The following is a 15,512-nucleotide window of genomic DNA, read 5'->3' as shown; positions in this document are numbered from 1 at the left end:
TCTAATCATAAGTAAATCATTGTAATTAACTCCAGGTTCTCATAGCAACACAATGGCGACTGTGAGCAGACGGATAAACCTGTGATCTGGTGAAGTGGCTGTTGCTGGAGGAGTCTTTAGAAGAGGCACAAACTGATGATAAAAAGCTCCCACGTCACTTCAAGTGTTCAGTGTGAGGGCCTCTGGAGGAAGGATGAAGTATGCAGAAGAGGGGTTCTTCTTCTTCTTCTTGAGAATGAATTTCTGTTTTGAGGTAAGACAGCAGTTTGTGTCTCAGCGCGCGTATCCGTGCGCATGTGTGTGTGTGTGTGGGTGTAAAGTCCACATTTGATTGAAAACTTTGTGTGATATGAAGTAATGAACAGTTATAGTAAAAAGCAGGTTGTTGCTGTTCATGTGAAAAGATAAAAGCACAGGCTTATTACAGCCCCCCTCCCCATCCCCTCACTTAAAAAAAAAAAAAAAAAAAGTCACGCACACTCAGGTTTTGTTGGGAGAAATTTGTGATACTGTGAATGTTCTGCTGCAGCTCACATAAAAGACAACAGAAATATCCAGCCTGAAGGAGCCTGGAGGAGGCAGAGATGTGCCTCCCACACAGACAAACACTTGGAAAACACAGTTCCAAATACTCCAAGCGTCCTTGCTTGGTTTGTAAAACCCGTTTCTCCCACTTTTTCAGTTATTATGTGAGATTGAGGATGTTTCCAAATTTTTATTTTACTGCACATGTTTCATGTTTGTTTTACTGTCGCGGTGAGCCTGGCCAGAACACTGCGTGCTGACAGAAGTAGTCTCACCATCAATTCAAAGGCCTCCACCAATCCTTAGCCAGCACTGAGTTCTGTTGCCTAGCAACCGTGTAGTGTGATGGAGGGAGGTGTGCTGCTGAGGACCAAGGTAGACAGTTCTGATCACACTCTCATCAGGGGCCATCAGTCTGCCAAAGGCCATCTTCTCGGCAATGTGTTGGTAATAATGACTGTGGTGATTCATTGATGAGCGCTCTTCATAGTGCAAAAACAGCATGCGTCACAGATACAGCACTTCTACAGTTTTTAACAGTGTTATCTTCACTGTACTCAGCAGGGTATCACATTTCATGAAACCGAGAGGGGAACTTGGTACTTGTTTATTTCCCAAAATAATTACATGAAATAAAATCTCTTATAAGGCAAGAAACATTGTTTAAAAGGAGAAAAAGAGACAATTTACAAAGACTTCTTTTGGAATGTTAGTTATCTGGAAATACATACTGCATGTATGTATATTATTACTGATATATATATATATATATATATATATATATATATATATATATATATATATATATAGGCAAATTGCTATATATATATATATATATATATATATATATATATATATATATATATATATATATATATATATATATATATATATATATATATATATATATATATATATATATATTTACTGTCTAAAACCAAGGATGAACATAGAAGTTGCTCAAGTCTGCAAAACAGGTGCTGCTAATTCTTTGGGAATCATTTGGTTTCCATTTTCTGTCCGAACTCCTTGATGGTGTCCGTGGCCTTATCCGCAGCTTTTCCTATTGCTGACTGAGTCTGCCTGCTGACTTCCTGAGCAGCTTCAAGAAGTCAAGATAAAGCAGAAGAGAAATATTCAGGAAATTAAACAAGTCAGCTGGACTAACATGTGAAAAGTTGATCAAGGTTGAAGCTTTCATTAATGTATCACAAGAAAAATGTAAGTAAATCCATGTTATATTTTAGTCCACTGGTCTCTTACAGGATCAAAATGACTCATTGTTAAAGGAAGCCAAAAAGGATCATTTTACTTCTTTGATAGTGACACACACAGAATAAAATAAAAACAAAACAAAAAAAACCCCAAAACAGTCTGATATCGTGTGACAGTTTGTGGCAACTTCACCTTTCAAATTTAGAAAAACACATTTTTTTCAAGACTTTAGTGACATTTTTCATTAAAGAGCTTTTCTCATACTGACATGTAACACAGTAGCACACTTAGTCAGCTGGTGTCGACGCTCTAAAATTCGCTTTCCTCAAAAGATCTATTCTCATGTTTCAGAAGCTCATAGGCAGAGGAATGTGCGCTTTACCTGTGCTGACTGTTTCTTTGGAGGAGTCTGCCACCTGCTGCACAGCATCTTGAGCTGCTGCCACTGGAAATACATCACATCGTCTAAGCTTGTTTATGCGCTCAATGTGAGCTTTTGTTACAGGAAGACATTTAGTATTTATTGCAATACAAAGACACAAATTCCTATCTTTTTTTTTTTTTTAACTTTTGGCTCTGTATGATGCTTTAAATCTCTGTACCTGCAGTGTCTGTGACTCCTTTCGCAGCAGAGTGACTTGTCCCTTTTAGGCTCTCAAAGGACTTCTTAAACGAGGCCATGGTTCCTGTCTTTGTCCCTGCAGCCTCCACACATCCATCTGACCCGACAGGGATGGGAGCAGCCGTTTAATACCCCCTGTTCGAGCCAGACACCACCTAGCCTGCACGTTCCAGCTGGATTAACCAAAACAAAACCTGCCCAAAGAAACCTGATCAGCCTGGCATCCCAAGTATGGCAGCATTCTGCCAAGGGCCAGAGCCTGATCAGCAGATTCTACACATCCTGTAATCAAACTCCCAGACAGGAGTGTGCAAAAAGATACACACTAGGAGGTATAATACAGATGAAAGAAAAACAAAAGAGTGTTTTTTTTTTTTTTTAACTTTTTATTTACAGAGGATTTGCATGTCTGGCTTAACACATAAACCTTTATATAGACAAGTTCTGTAATTTAAAGCACATATTGATATGACAACCATTATGATTCCAAGACATAATATATTGACTTTAACTTTTTAAAATCTCCATTACACACAAACACACTCACACACAAACATGTATACTCTGTTGGTTTCTAACAGATAGTTTACTGGAATGATTTCACAAGCAACTATAAAGATACAATGTAAAAAACTCTTACTTCATTAACAAATTAATCTCCAAAGAAATGCATAAAAGAAAAAAAGAAAAAACCCACAAACAGGCATTGTTGACACTTAAGAGGAATATTATTGTATTCATATCTGCTTGCAACCAGTCATATTAATTTTTTCCCACTCCCAATGTCTCATTGGAAGATGATGAACATCTATTGCACATTTCTAAATACAGATACACACAAGTACAAAGTCACAAGCCCTGACTCTGGTCTCATTTCATTGGGAGGGAATCAAGGAAATGAGACTGAGAGGACAAATCCTACATCTCAATAAATACCTACACCCAACACATTACATTAATAACATGACATTTACAATATATAATAATAAAAGATTTGTCTTGAAGGAAGAACATTTTTCAGTGGGAATGCTTGTCTTTTTGTTGTTTTTTTTGCAACAGGGATATAATTGTAATAGTTTCAGCATTTGTCCTTTAAATTATTAGAAATGTTATTGTGCTGCTGGTTGGATGGTGGCTTGGAATGATACGTTTATGCCTCTGGCTCATAGTCCTGGCTCTCCTGGGAAAAGAAGAACAGATTTTAGAAGACAGGCGGGTCATATTTGCAGCTGAGTGAGGCCACGTGTTAAGGCTTTAATTAAAACCTAATAGTGTGAAATCCAATCTTAATCTGTTTAAGGAGAAATTATGACATGGAGTTCCTGGTAGCACATGACAGGTTGATGCTGAAGGTAATGATGTCGCGTTATCAGAGCTGAGCTCCTCTGCTGGTTCAGCACATCTCTCTGGGCAGCAGAGGGCAGCACAAGTCTGTGTGAGCCTCAAGGACGAGTTGTGAGTACATTTCCCATCTCTGTGTTGCTTTGTAAATCTCCACCACACGCACACACACAATTATGAAAAAAAAAAAAAAAGAAAAAAAAACACACACACACAACCTCCAGCTTTTTAAGGAATTTCATTTTATCCACAAATCAAATTCTCCTCTCTGATGAGGCTTGCTTTACAGTGGAGCACTCAGACTCCATATTTACAGCAATGCAGGGAGACCCTGACATTACCCACAATGCATGGAGGCACAGAGCGTCATCACCACACCCATTCAGACAGAGCTTGCACATCGCTGGTGTAACAGAGGGTGGGGGAGGGGAAAGACATGCAGAGATGATGTAGGAAGACACAGATGATGTAGCCTTCAGCCTCTGAGAGAATCACTTTTAATTTGGATCTCAGGAAATGTCTTAGTTTCATTCCTTTAATGGCTTGTCCACAGTTAGAGACCGGAAGCAGGTATTAAAAGAAAATCCATGCAAATGCCCTGAATATTGAATATAAGAGATATTATGCAAAATCTCAGTTTAGATCTTGAAACTAAAGCAGATTCTGACTTAAATCTTTCTTTAACTTTCAATTAAGAATATCATAAGCTTTGGGTTAAATGACTATACACACAGTGTATCGTTTCAACTAGCTATATTAAGTGTATTGTGTTATATTTTTCTATATCAGTATAGCTATTTGAAAGTATGCTTTTGAAGCCAATGGCTTTGTACAGTTTGTCTCACCTCTGAAATTCCAAAAATAACCATCTGTGTCAGACTAGCATCCTGCCTCCGTGCAGGCTTAAAACCACATACACCACACACACTCAGTGTTAGTAGGTGGTGCTAAATTCACTGTACTCAATGTACGCTGTGTGGCAGTTGGCTTGTTTGGCTCTTTGTTTTTATTTCCAATGAAAAGGCAGAATGACCTCAGCTTGAAATGTAGTGTTTGTGTGGGACACAAATGGAGGGCAAGTGTGGAGAGTTATCAAAATGAAATATGTAACCTTCTGAAGCTTGTGAATACTGATGAACCTCCCTCAAAGTGAAGTGAATGAACTCATCTCAGCCTGCAATCCACCTCTTTAGAGCTATCTGCCGTACAATCATTGTTTTATTTAAGGATCATAATGTGATATTTTGGAGGCAGAGACTTGTATGGGCTTGTGTCGTGTAGGCTGATTACCTGCTGGGTCTCATCATATGTCTCCCCTTCTGGCTCCAGCATCCCTTCTCCCTGGCCCTCCATGGCCTCCTGCCCATATTCCTCAGGCTGCAAAGAGGGTAAGAGGGAAATACAGAGATGAGTGAAGGAGAGAACAGAAGTAAACATTCTTACAAGAAGGTTAATATCAGGACTTTCCAATCCATGAAACCGTAAAAATGCTGTTCTGGCATTAAGTTCAGTCCGTAACAGTTTCATCTAACACAATGTCCAGATGAAACAGTATCAGTCAATCAGTACCATGAATGATTAGTGAGAAATTACTAGAGCTTGTCAAGCTGTACTGTTTTCTTTCATTTTTTGTTTTATTCCCATTTTGTAGGACAACTTTAATAAAACTCAATTAGCTAAAGTAAACATTTGATGTTCACATTCATTTTTACTTTGTTTAGTGGTAGCATGGGAGCTTATGTACAATATATATGCAGTTCATTCAATTATTCATTTTCCTAACTGTTAAGTCCAATGAAGGGTTCCGGGGAAGCCTATCCCAGCAGTTTTTCGGGTGAAAGGCAGGGTACACCCTGGACAGCTCGCCAGTCCATCGCAGGGCTATATATACAGTTTAAGAGCAATTTTAAGGTTGATTTTGGGAAGGTTATGAAGGGGTTCCATTTTATGTTAAATGCTGACATATTGTTCCAATTGATGTATGGTTACAATTTTCCACTAGAATGTATTTCAGAGATTTAGTTATTTAGTTTTTAAGATATTTGAGTAAGTGATGTGGCATGAACTCTTTATATTCCGTTTCTGGAGGACGTCTTACTTAGCTACAGAGATATGAGTAAAAGCTTTTTTTAAATAAAATTGTCTGTATACTTTGAAAAAAGATTGTGATCTTACAGGCTACAAAATCTTAAAAACAAAAATTAATATACACACAGACAACAACAAGAACAACAACAAAAAGCTTAATAAAACAACAACAAAAATGAATTTTACAGGTGTGCACTACCACTGGCCTAGTACTTTAGCTTGGGAACAATGAACTAAAAACTTTGACTCAGATGTACATTTTTACTTTTCATTAATAGTGAAATTACCAGGCTATTAATTGGCTTAACTAAGATTATTTATGTTTAACTTTAGCATGTTCGGTATGGTTTAACGATAACACCATTTCAAAGTCCTGGCTTTTTCTTAAAAGATATAAAATTTTAATAATTGACATTAGTATGTTTTTGTTTTATTCTGGTTGGCCTACAAGTTTTTATGCAATAAATCTAAAAGCTAGAAGCAGGTAAAGAAGAAAAGAGAACTAGTTGGAGAAGCAACATTCTGTGTTTTGTTCTTGTGGCAAAGACAGCAGACCTAACCTATTATGTTTTTATTTATGGCTGTGGTCGAGCACAATCACATTCTGTTAGCTTTTGCGTCTTCCTGCAGGTGTTTAACTAAAAAAAAAAAAAAATCAGTTTGTTTGGATACATCTTGTCCCATCACAAATAAAAGAAAGGATATGTGTTAACAGCTTTTATTTTTGGGGCTATTTGCTTTGGAAATTTGACCCTAAAACAGCTGGATTCTGCAACTAGTCTGATGTTGTCAACTAATTATCTGCATGTAATAAAAAGGCAACGTCATAAACAGAGAAAATGATTTTTCTCAAATGTTTTATCTTTGTCCTGGTCTTGCTTGCAATTCCTGCACTCAAACTGTCAGTCTTTTGGGGAAGGGATATACTTCAGTACTAGGATCTGCCCTTTATCCATTTATATCTGAAATGACACAAAGACTTGGTTTTGTCACCATGTGGTCCTAAACCTAAGTAAGTTTTAAATATCCAGTAACTCTCAAAGGAAACCAGCTATCATTGGTGCAACTATGAGCTCTGAAAACAAAGCTTGTGGGTCACCAGCCATTTATTTTTAAACCCAACACTAATCAAGTCAATTAGGTCACAGAAGAACAGACTATAATCCTGCGTGCTTTATCAAGCAAGTGTTACTGGTGTAAACCCACCAACAAGATTAGCATGCCCTTAGAGGTTGTACAATGGGACACTATGGCAAGACAGACCTAATCAGATGGATAACTGAGAAAGGCCGTCTATGAAATTGCAGCAGAGTTGTGTCTGATTTGTCACACATTTGAATCCACCTGAGACTTAATCATAAGAGAAGTCTTGTGTGACAACTGTGAAGCAGCTTGTTAAATTCACTTTTTAAGGTCTTGAAATGATTAATTTGCTAAATTAAACAATGTGTGACTAAAACCATTATGCAAACTTGTGCTTCTATTTTCCTGTGTAGCCTCCATGAGCTGCTATAACATTTCAGATTCATCAAAACATGGACTGCACAAGATCTCCAAAGTCTTCATGTGGTAACAGAATGTTAAAACTATTTGCTTGTCACTTAATTTGACTTTTGTTATTCAAATTCTTAGGTCTGATACTGGGCCATAAAGTCCTGGAGATGAGAAAACCCTGGTCACTACTTTGGTTATTCGCCCTTCATGACAATTACTTTGCACTATGGTACTATGACACACATAAAAAAACAAACAAAAAAAAATAGCCGTGATGGCAGCTAAAAAGTAGGTGTCCCAGTGGAAATACAACCAAACAAACAACCACCTCTGGAGCAGAGGAACCTAAGGAAACACTATGAAAATTGACGTGGTGATGTCACAGGATACCAGAGAAGAATAAACATCAGATTAAACTTTATGGCTAAAAAAAGAGCAGATAAAGCCAGAATTAGCAAATTGATGCCACTGGTCTTGTTGGTTTGATTTATCATTTTGTGTGCAAGTTTGTTCATCACATGTTACATACTATATGTTATGATATTTTTTGTGAATTCACATCATACCAGATTTTTGGTTCAGCGTGACGGCAAATTCACCTTATAGCTATGTGTATGCCATGTGTATGGATATGGAGTGTTTTTTATTTTACATTCAACAACTGCAGAAGAAGCCAATGTGCAATAAAAGAGACTCCAAATGACATTACTTTAAGATTGGATTGGACATGTTTCCCACAGATGGATCAGATCAGACTGGAATCTACTGGTAACAAGCAGCTATGTTGGACATCCTTTCACCAGTCTTTCAATTTTTTTTGAAACTTTGAAACATTTTTACACTTGTTGTCCATGTTTCCAACACATTATCTAACAGAAAGGACGTACAGCACTGGCAAAGCTAAAGCAGAACCAAAAACCTATAAATACTGTGTCAGCAGTCTAACAGTCTGGTATCTAGATGAGGAGTTTTAGCACTCTGACCGTGCCTTTGAGAAGCCTATTAGAGCAGGCTGTCAGATTTACTAGATTAGTGAGTCAGTGCAGAGGGGTGGAGAGGGTCCAAGTCTAAAGGATGAGGGCTTAGGGCAGGATGAGGACCTCTCACTGTTTCACTGACAGTCGGACACAGATAGGCAAAATGTCAGCTTGCTGACAGCGAGTTGACCGTTCATTAAAGGTGAAGTCTGCTCACAGGAAAACACAGTCTGTTCTCTAAATGTATCACTTAGATTTCAAAGTGTGACCTCAAGCAGATACTTCCCTGTTGTTTCCAAATCAAATCTGCTTCGCGATGCTCTTTACATCTATGAAACTACAACATGCAGAAGGACAAAAAAGCCTGAAAGCATGCACAGAAAGTGATATCATTTAGGGCATAAAGAGGAGGATGGGAAAAGGTGTATGGAAGAACTGACAGAGAGGTTGATTAGGTCAGAAAGCCCCTGAAAAATGGACACACTGACCTGAAACCTTAATATAGACTGAATTTAATTTTGAGTAGCACTATATTGATTTTCAAAATGTAACTGTCTTTAAAAGAAAAATAAAGCTCGACATGTCTCTGATTTTAAGTCACAAACAAACTTATCTTTTTTTTCGGTTTAGTACAGTAAACCGCTGAGCCAACAGCTCAGGGACTACATAGCTGAAATTCAGGCTGAAAAATTCTGCTTTTAACAAATAACATGGATATTCATCATATTTATCCCCTGCTCTCCAAATCTGGCTCTGCAACAACCACAAACTGATCCAGGCTCCTCAGGATTACAACTCAGCCCAAACTGCCAACAGTAATTAAACAACACTTTCTGTTTCTTCTCTACTTCTTCTCAGGCATGTGTGTAAACACACTGCTGTGGTGTTCTGTCTGCTGACAGGAGCCCATTGCAGAAAATAAAATTCTGTATCACGCTTACTGACGATGACTGTAATTCAGTGGCAACTGCTCATTAAAGCAGAATATGAAGCACACCATTGTCAGCTTAAATAAGCTCTGAGATGTTTGAGTCTTTCTCTCCTATGATAAAATGATGGAAAACAAACCCCAAAGTGGGACTTAATGGTGAAATTTAGGGAGTATGCTGACAGGTTGTAATGACGGAATGTAACTTCTGGCATTTAATATAATTTGATTGAAAAAGTTGGGGTACCCATACTTTACTAAACTTTCCTCTAATGTTTCCTTCAATGTTTTTCGCACAAAAAATATTTTCTTCACCTTAATTCATTAATCTGACAGTTGTGATATAAAATAAGACATGCAAAATAATTGAGCCTATGAAAATACTATACAACCAATAAATGAATGAATCCTCGTCTGGAATACATGAGTATCCAGCCGTTCTGTCATTCTTGTTGTTTATACAAAGCAAACATTATTATGTGGTTCCTAAGTGGAGAGAGATATTATGTTTTGACATTCTGAATCTATCAACCAGGAAAATGGTCAGAAAAATAACTTACAACAAACAAAAGTGTGTATGGACACGAAACTACTTTGCTTTTGTTTTTAAGTTTAAGAGTAGATGCTCTGAATTTTGATGAATGATTCTTTTATGCATTCTTTTAAACCTGCAGAAGTTGTTGAGTTTCGGGAGTTAAGCTGATTCTTTCACAGAATTTCTGAATGTTTTCTTTTTCTTTTCCATTATTTGCTCATTTCCAACTGAGTACTTTTCAGCAGCTGTTGCATCTGTTATCTGGAAAAGGCCATCAAGATTGTTTTCGTTTTTCTTTTTCTTTTTCTTTTTTTTTTTTTTTTTTTTGCTAATTTCTCACCAGAAATCACAAGTACTGGCAATCAACTTAAATGAATCTGTCCATTGGGAATTACGCTCCATTTTCCTCTAAAACCAGCGCTGAGGGGTTGAAGACTTGAAAGCATCTTGACAGATGGGCTATAGACCTGTGCACTTGTGAAATACTGTGCATATACAGTCCTCAAATTCTGAAGTCTTGTATTCCTTGTTGCTCAGAAAATATAACGATACATAGATCCTGTTGGTCTAATCTGATGTGTATACTACACAGGCTTATATTTCTGTGTAATACTTTCTGAACTCTGCGTTATAAAGACTTTCTGAGCAACACGATTGGCCCAAGAGTCTCATTCAGTTTTGCATGAATGTGTCATGATACTACTGTGATGAACTGGCGAGTTTCGCCCAAAGACTGCTGGGATGAGCTCCAGCTTCTCCACGACCCTTCATTAGACTAAGTGGTTAGGATAATGAATGAATGACTGAATTAATGTCATGATACTAACTTTTAAACTCCAACAAGTCCAAAGCATTAATGTTTGCACAAAATTCAAGTGTGCAGAGGTGCCAGAAGACCATAAATGAAGCATTGATGTAGCACAGGGATGTCCAGCTCCAGTCCTCGAGGGGCCCGAATCCTACAGGTTTTACATGTATCCCTACTCAGACACACCTGACTCAAATTAATCAGTAGCAGAACTTAATCCGTAGAGCCCAACTTATTGGCTGTTTGATCTATTTCACGAAAGTCAGGTGTGTTGAAACAGGAATATATGAAAACCTGTAGGACAGCAGCCCTCGAGGGACGACTTTGGAGCAGATACAGCATGTATCACTCCCACCATGAAAGTTATTTAATTTTTAGTAAAACTGACCAACTTTGCATGAAAGAAACTGTTTTAATAACTAGTCATGTGATCACAGCAATTCCAACTCCATCTAAGGGGAGAATCCATGTGTACATGATTGTAGATGGTAATAAAAGATCCTCCAACAGTCTTTTCCCCACATCTTCCAGCCTCAGCTGCAGTGATATGCAGCACTCACGTTCATATCAGTTGGGAACTCGTCCTTCTTCACAAGGCCAGTGGCAGCAACGATGTTCCCCATGGCTCCAGTGGTCTTCTCAGCCACTGCTCACACACACACACAAACACACACAAATGTAACATAATCGCAACCGCTCTGCAGACACATTAAGAGCACAATGGAAGCCCTCTTATGTTTCCTAACTGATTATTGAACCAAATGACCACACACACACACACACATGACCCCCTTAATACCCTCCCCCTTTTGACAATCCTGTCTGTTTCACATTTGACAAGCAGATGGAAAACTCACCTGTGCCCACGCTGTCCTTGGCTTTGTTACCTGAGTTAAGAAAAAAAAGAAATGGGTCAGAGAATGTGTGATGATCTTTGTTGCATTCAGAAATGGATTTTCTTTACATGCTTTACTTAAATATCTGATTAAAAGCCAATAGTTGGCTTATATTACTCTGAACTGATCTGCATTGTATTTCAAATGTCCCCTTCAGAGTTTCTCAGATCATAACTGCAAAGTGTTGCTATCAACTAGTTAGTTTTAATATAAATAGAACAATATCATTTTTTATTTATCACTCACTGACTACACAAAGTTTTGGAAACCAATAATGGCTTCAGCCCTCCGGGTTCCTCTCGTTCTCTATTGTTTTTTTTTTTTGTTTTTTTTTCTTAAGGAAGAAAAATCTTCCTATCTAGTTTAAACTACAGCCAAAAGCATTCTTCACATTTCTGACCTGTGGCGGATCTCATCCATTCAGACTGTACTCCATCAAGCTATTTGAGCAATCTACTGTCTGCCGATTGCTGCTGATCACTCAGGCCCTGACAGCCTCTCAAGTGTGCAGCACACACACGTTATTGGTCCCTGAGGGCCTTTAAAAGCCCACTGAGGAGGGACGGAATAGGGTCAAAGTAGAGAACTCTTTCTACAAAAGGCGAGCCTCAAAGCAAAACATAACTCCATTTAAGCCCCAGCTTGGATGAAGTGCAGCTACTACACAAAGTCCACTTTCATGCAAATGTATAGTAGATGCAGCTGTGAGAGAAAGATGAAATTAAAAGTTGTAATATTTATATATTTGAATTTTAAAGCGCTGGATTCTTCAAGACATGATCACAGTTTCCTGTGATGAACTAAAAACAAGAGACTTGATGAGCAATTTTTAAAATCTAGTGTAAAAGATTTTTTTAAAGTTCACAAACTACCTTCTTGTAATAAAAAATGATGGCACTTTTGGTCTCCAGCAACTGCTTTAGATCTATTTAAAATCATTTATCTTTAAATTAAAACAAAAAGACCTTAAACGAACAACCAGAAAACAATGGAAAGGAACAAAACAAGTAGATTTCAGATGCAAATTCTTCCTCAAAAGTAACATTGAAGAGAAAATGAAAGATATTTCAATGATAGGTAATATTATGTAATAGTTTTTCAAGGTTTACTATGTTTTATAGTAGCTACACAAACTGACCAACAGATACAAAACGCCATAGTTTGATGTGACTAGACTGTAGGGATTTACTGAGAATAGGACATTGATGTAATATAAGCTATCTATTAGGTCATACAGGGGAAAACATATGCCTGTCTGTTGTAACATTATACCTTGCCTCACTCACTACTCAGCTGGGTGGGTGGTCTCTTGTAGGAGCAGCTGTCAAAAGGTGCGCCACAGACCTATCAAATCACTGTTACCCCTCCTCCAAGAGGGCCTTCAAGCATCACACATGCAGCTTTCTAGGACACCACCATGCTCAGCAAGCAATGACAGAGACACCACAGAAATCCTACAGCATGGACAAGATGGAAAATTAGTCTGCACTATTCAAGAAGACCCCGACATGTCTGGGAGTCGTGATGAACAACAGGTAAACAGTGCTAAAGAGATTGAGAACTGACATATGTGACAGCTTTTGCTGTAAAAACCAGCTTTTCTTGATTTTACCTTAAACAGCGCTGCAGAAACAACAACACAGCCTGGTGAAGGCAGAGCAATCAGCAGGAGTGCCGCTGGAAATCTGGCTCCTCAAGCAACAACTATGCAACTGATAAATAAATTCCTGGCAGGTGTGTTCCCGTTGTCGCAACAACTACCTGAACTACTCAGAAGGAATTATTCATCGCAAACAACGAGGGAAATTTTAGTCCAAGAAGATGATCTGTGTCAGTCCTGAAATGTTTATCATCACTCAGGTTTAAAGCAACAGCATTCTGATGATATTTATCAAGAAAAAAAAGCAATGAAAAGGCAAACATTGCCTGCTGTATCCTCAAAAATGAGAGGATTTGCTGCTTTTATTATGTAACTATGCCTAGTAAATCTTTAGGCACTGCTGGTAACACAAGCCATCATGGGCTTCTTGTGTCAGAGAGTTATGATAACAAAATACTTTTTCACATTAACTTTAAAATTAATCGATGAATGTAAGCCAAACCGTTAAACATTGAATTATTTAGTTTTAAACATAACTTGGTTCATAATTTCATTTGATCACACTTTTTTAAGAAAACGATTGGCACAGTAAAAAATGAACCACTTCATAATAATTTTACACCATTAATGAATAATAATGAATGATCACTCAGTGACACTGAATTAAATGATGCACATCTCTGCCTTTACAAAAGAAATATAACAGAAGCTGCAGTAGAACCTGTTAAAGTGGATTTGCTGCTCCACCTCTGTCAGATGTTAGCTTTTCATCAAAATAAAATGATCTATTTTGGCAACTGTGCTGTAAATGAGGAGACAGAGACACTCAGATATCAGTGAGGATGTCCATGAGAAATCAAGCTGCACTAACTGGGATCAAATCAGACGTGTTTTTGCCTGTTTGACTTCAGGAGGTGACCTCAGGCTCAGACTGTTTTCCAGTCTGCTTCTGCCCAATGTGCAGACATGTGGCAGGAGCTGCCCCCACCATCTCGCTGTCCCTACCCACCCCCACTTTCACCTCCTCCTTGTAACACTCTCAAGTCAAGTAAAAGGACACAAGGACATGTTCCTCGTCTCACACACATCAATATTACTCATTGATGTCAATTATTATTAACCACTACAATATTACTGTTGTAAAAAAAAAAAAAATCAAATAGTAAAAGAAAAATCCCTTCTGGACTGCTTTGCTGGTTTTATTTTAAGGTCACGACTGTAATTTAAATGCGTATTGCAACAGCATGCATTAGTAATACAGAGATATTGATCAGCTGATAGGCAGGGTGATTCATCATATCTCTGCAGCTCTAATGAACACTGCTGATTTTATCAGAGGAGAGCACTTACAGTGCCACTAAACGGGAGACAGTTTAGCTTGTAGTACCTAAACAAGAACTATAAATAACTGTAATATTATCCCCTACTCGTATGATATCATTAAACAAAGAGGTAAAAATAAACTAAAAAGCTATGTACAGCCTCAAGTATGGAAGAAGCTGATACAGACCCCATGAAGCGTACAACTGAAACATTTGTTTAAGGATTTATGCTGCATGAGTGGAATTGTTAAACATATCTGCTTCTTCACTGCTGCTCCTGCATGTGACAGGGGGTATTATTGGTCTCAAAGGGGCCTATATGTGATTTGCATGAAAATAACCTGCGAACAGAAAGAAATTTGTGGCCTTACCTACAAACATAACTCCTTCCTTGGTCTTTTCAGCTGCAACTGCAACTCCTTCCTTGGTCTTCTCTGCAGCCACAGCCATCCCCTCTTTCGCTTTAGACAAACCCTTCATAAACACATCCATCTTGGCCAAGCTACTGTGGAGAGATGAACCAGGAGATGTCAGTGACTGCCACCATACATGTAGCTTTACACTTATTATGTACTCTCTGGAATCTTAATTGCTCATATTACCTGACTGGACGCCTAAAATCGTTTAATTTCCACCGATTCGCATGGACATTTATGTATTTCAGTCTAACTGTAGAATATATAGGTTATGGTGAAAGGAGGCAGCACCGCCTCCTCTGGTAGATCGTGACTGCTGCAGTCCAGCCATCATCCTGTAGTAAAACCCTTCTGCTCACTCGTGCATTCAACCCCCTTTTAAAATATTCAAAGGTAAAAATATTTCAATGAAATGTTTAATCATTGAGGCGCTCATTAATTATTACTGGTTTGTAACGCTGCTCTCTGTGGCAGAGATGACACATCTGCTCCTGGCCTTTTCATTTTGCTTTTTATTTTATTTTATTTTATTTTTTATATATATAAATGGGACTCCATCCTTCCATATAATATCAGAGGGAGAATTTATTGCAAATGCATCGCTACGTTGCTGGGGGAAGGGAAGCAGGACGCAGGCTACAGTAGGATACCAGCAGGCATCACGCATTCAGCATCGAATAATGTAGGAACAGGCTGTCCGACCGACCACAAGCAGTGGGATATTAGGAGAAAACAGAATGAGCTG

At 38.2% G+C, this 15,512-nt stretch overlaps 1 protein-coding gene across 1 annotated transcript; it reads right to left on the bottom strand.

The window, feature by feature from the left end:
* Nucleotides 1-3,512: 3,512 nt before the first annotated feature.
* Nucleotides 3,513-14,843, bottom strand: sncb (synuclein, beta; the record flags this gene model as incomplete). Its single annotated transcript, XM_079249541.1, has 5 exons — nt 3,513-3,542; nt 4,994-5,080; nt 11,094-11,179; nt 11,391-11,420; nt 14,723-14,843. The coding sequence occupies 5 exons, from the start codon at nt 14,841-14,843 to the stop codon at nt 3,513-3,515; spliced, it is 354 nt and encodes a 117-aa protein (XP_079105667.1).
* Between the last annotated feature and the right edge of the window lie 669 nt (nt 14,844-15,512).

Source organism: Telmatherina bonti (assembly GCF_933228915.1).
Source record: "Telmatherina bonti genome assembly, chromosome: 12".
NCBI lineage: Eukaryota > Metazoa > Chordata > Actinopteri > Atheriniformes > Telmatherinidae > Telmatherina > Telmatherina bonti.
This window is presented reverse-complemented; position numbering and strand designations above follow the sequence as displayed.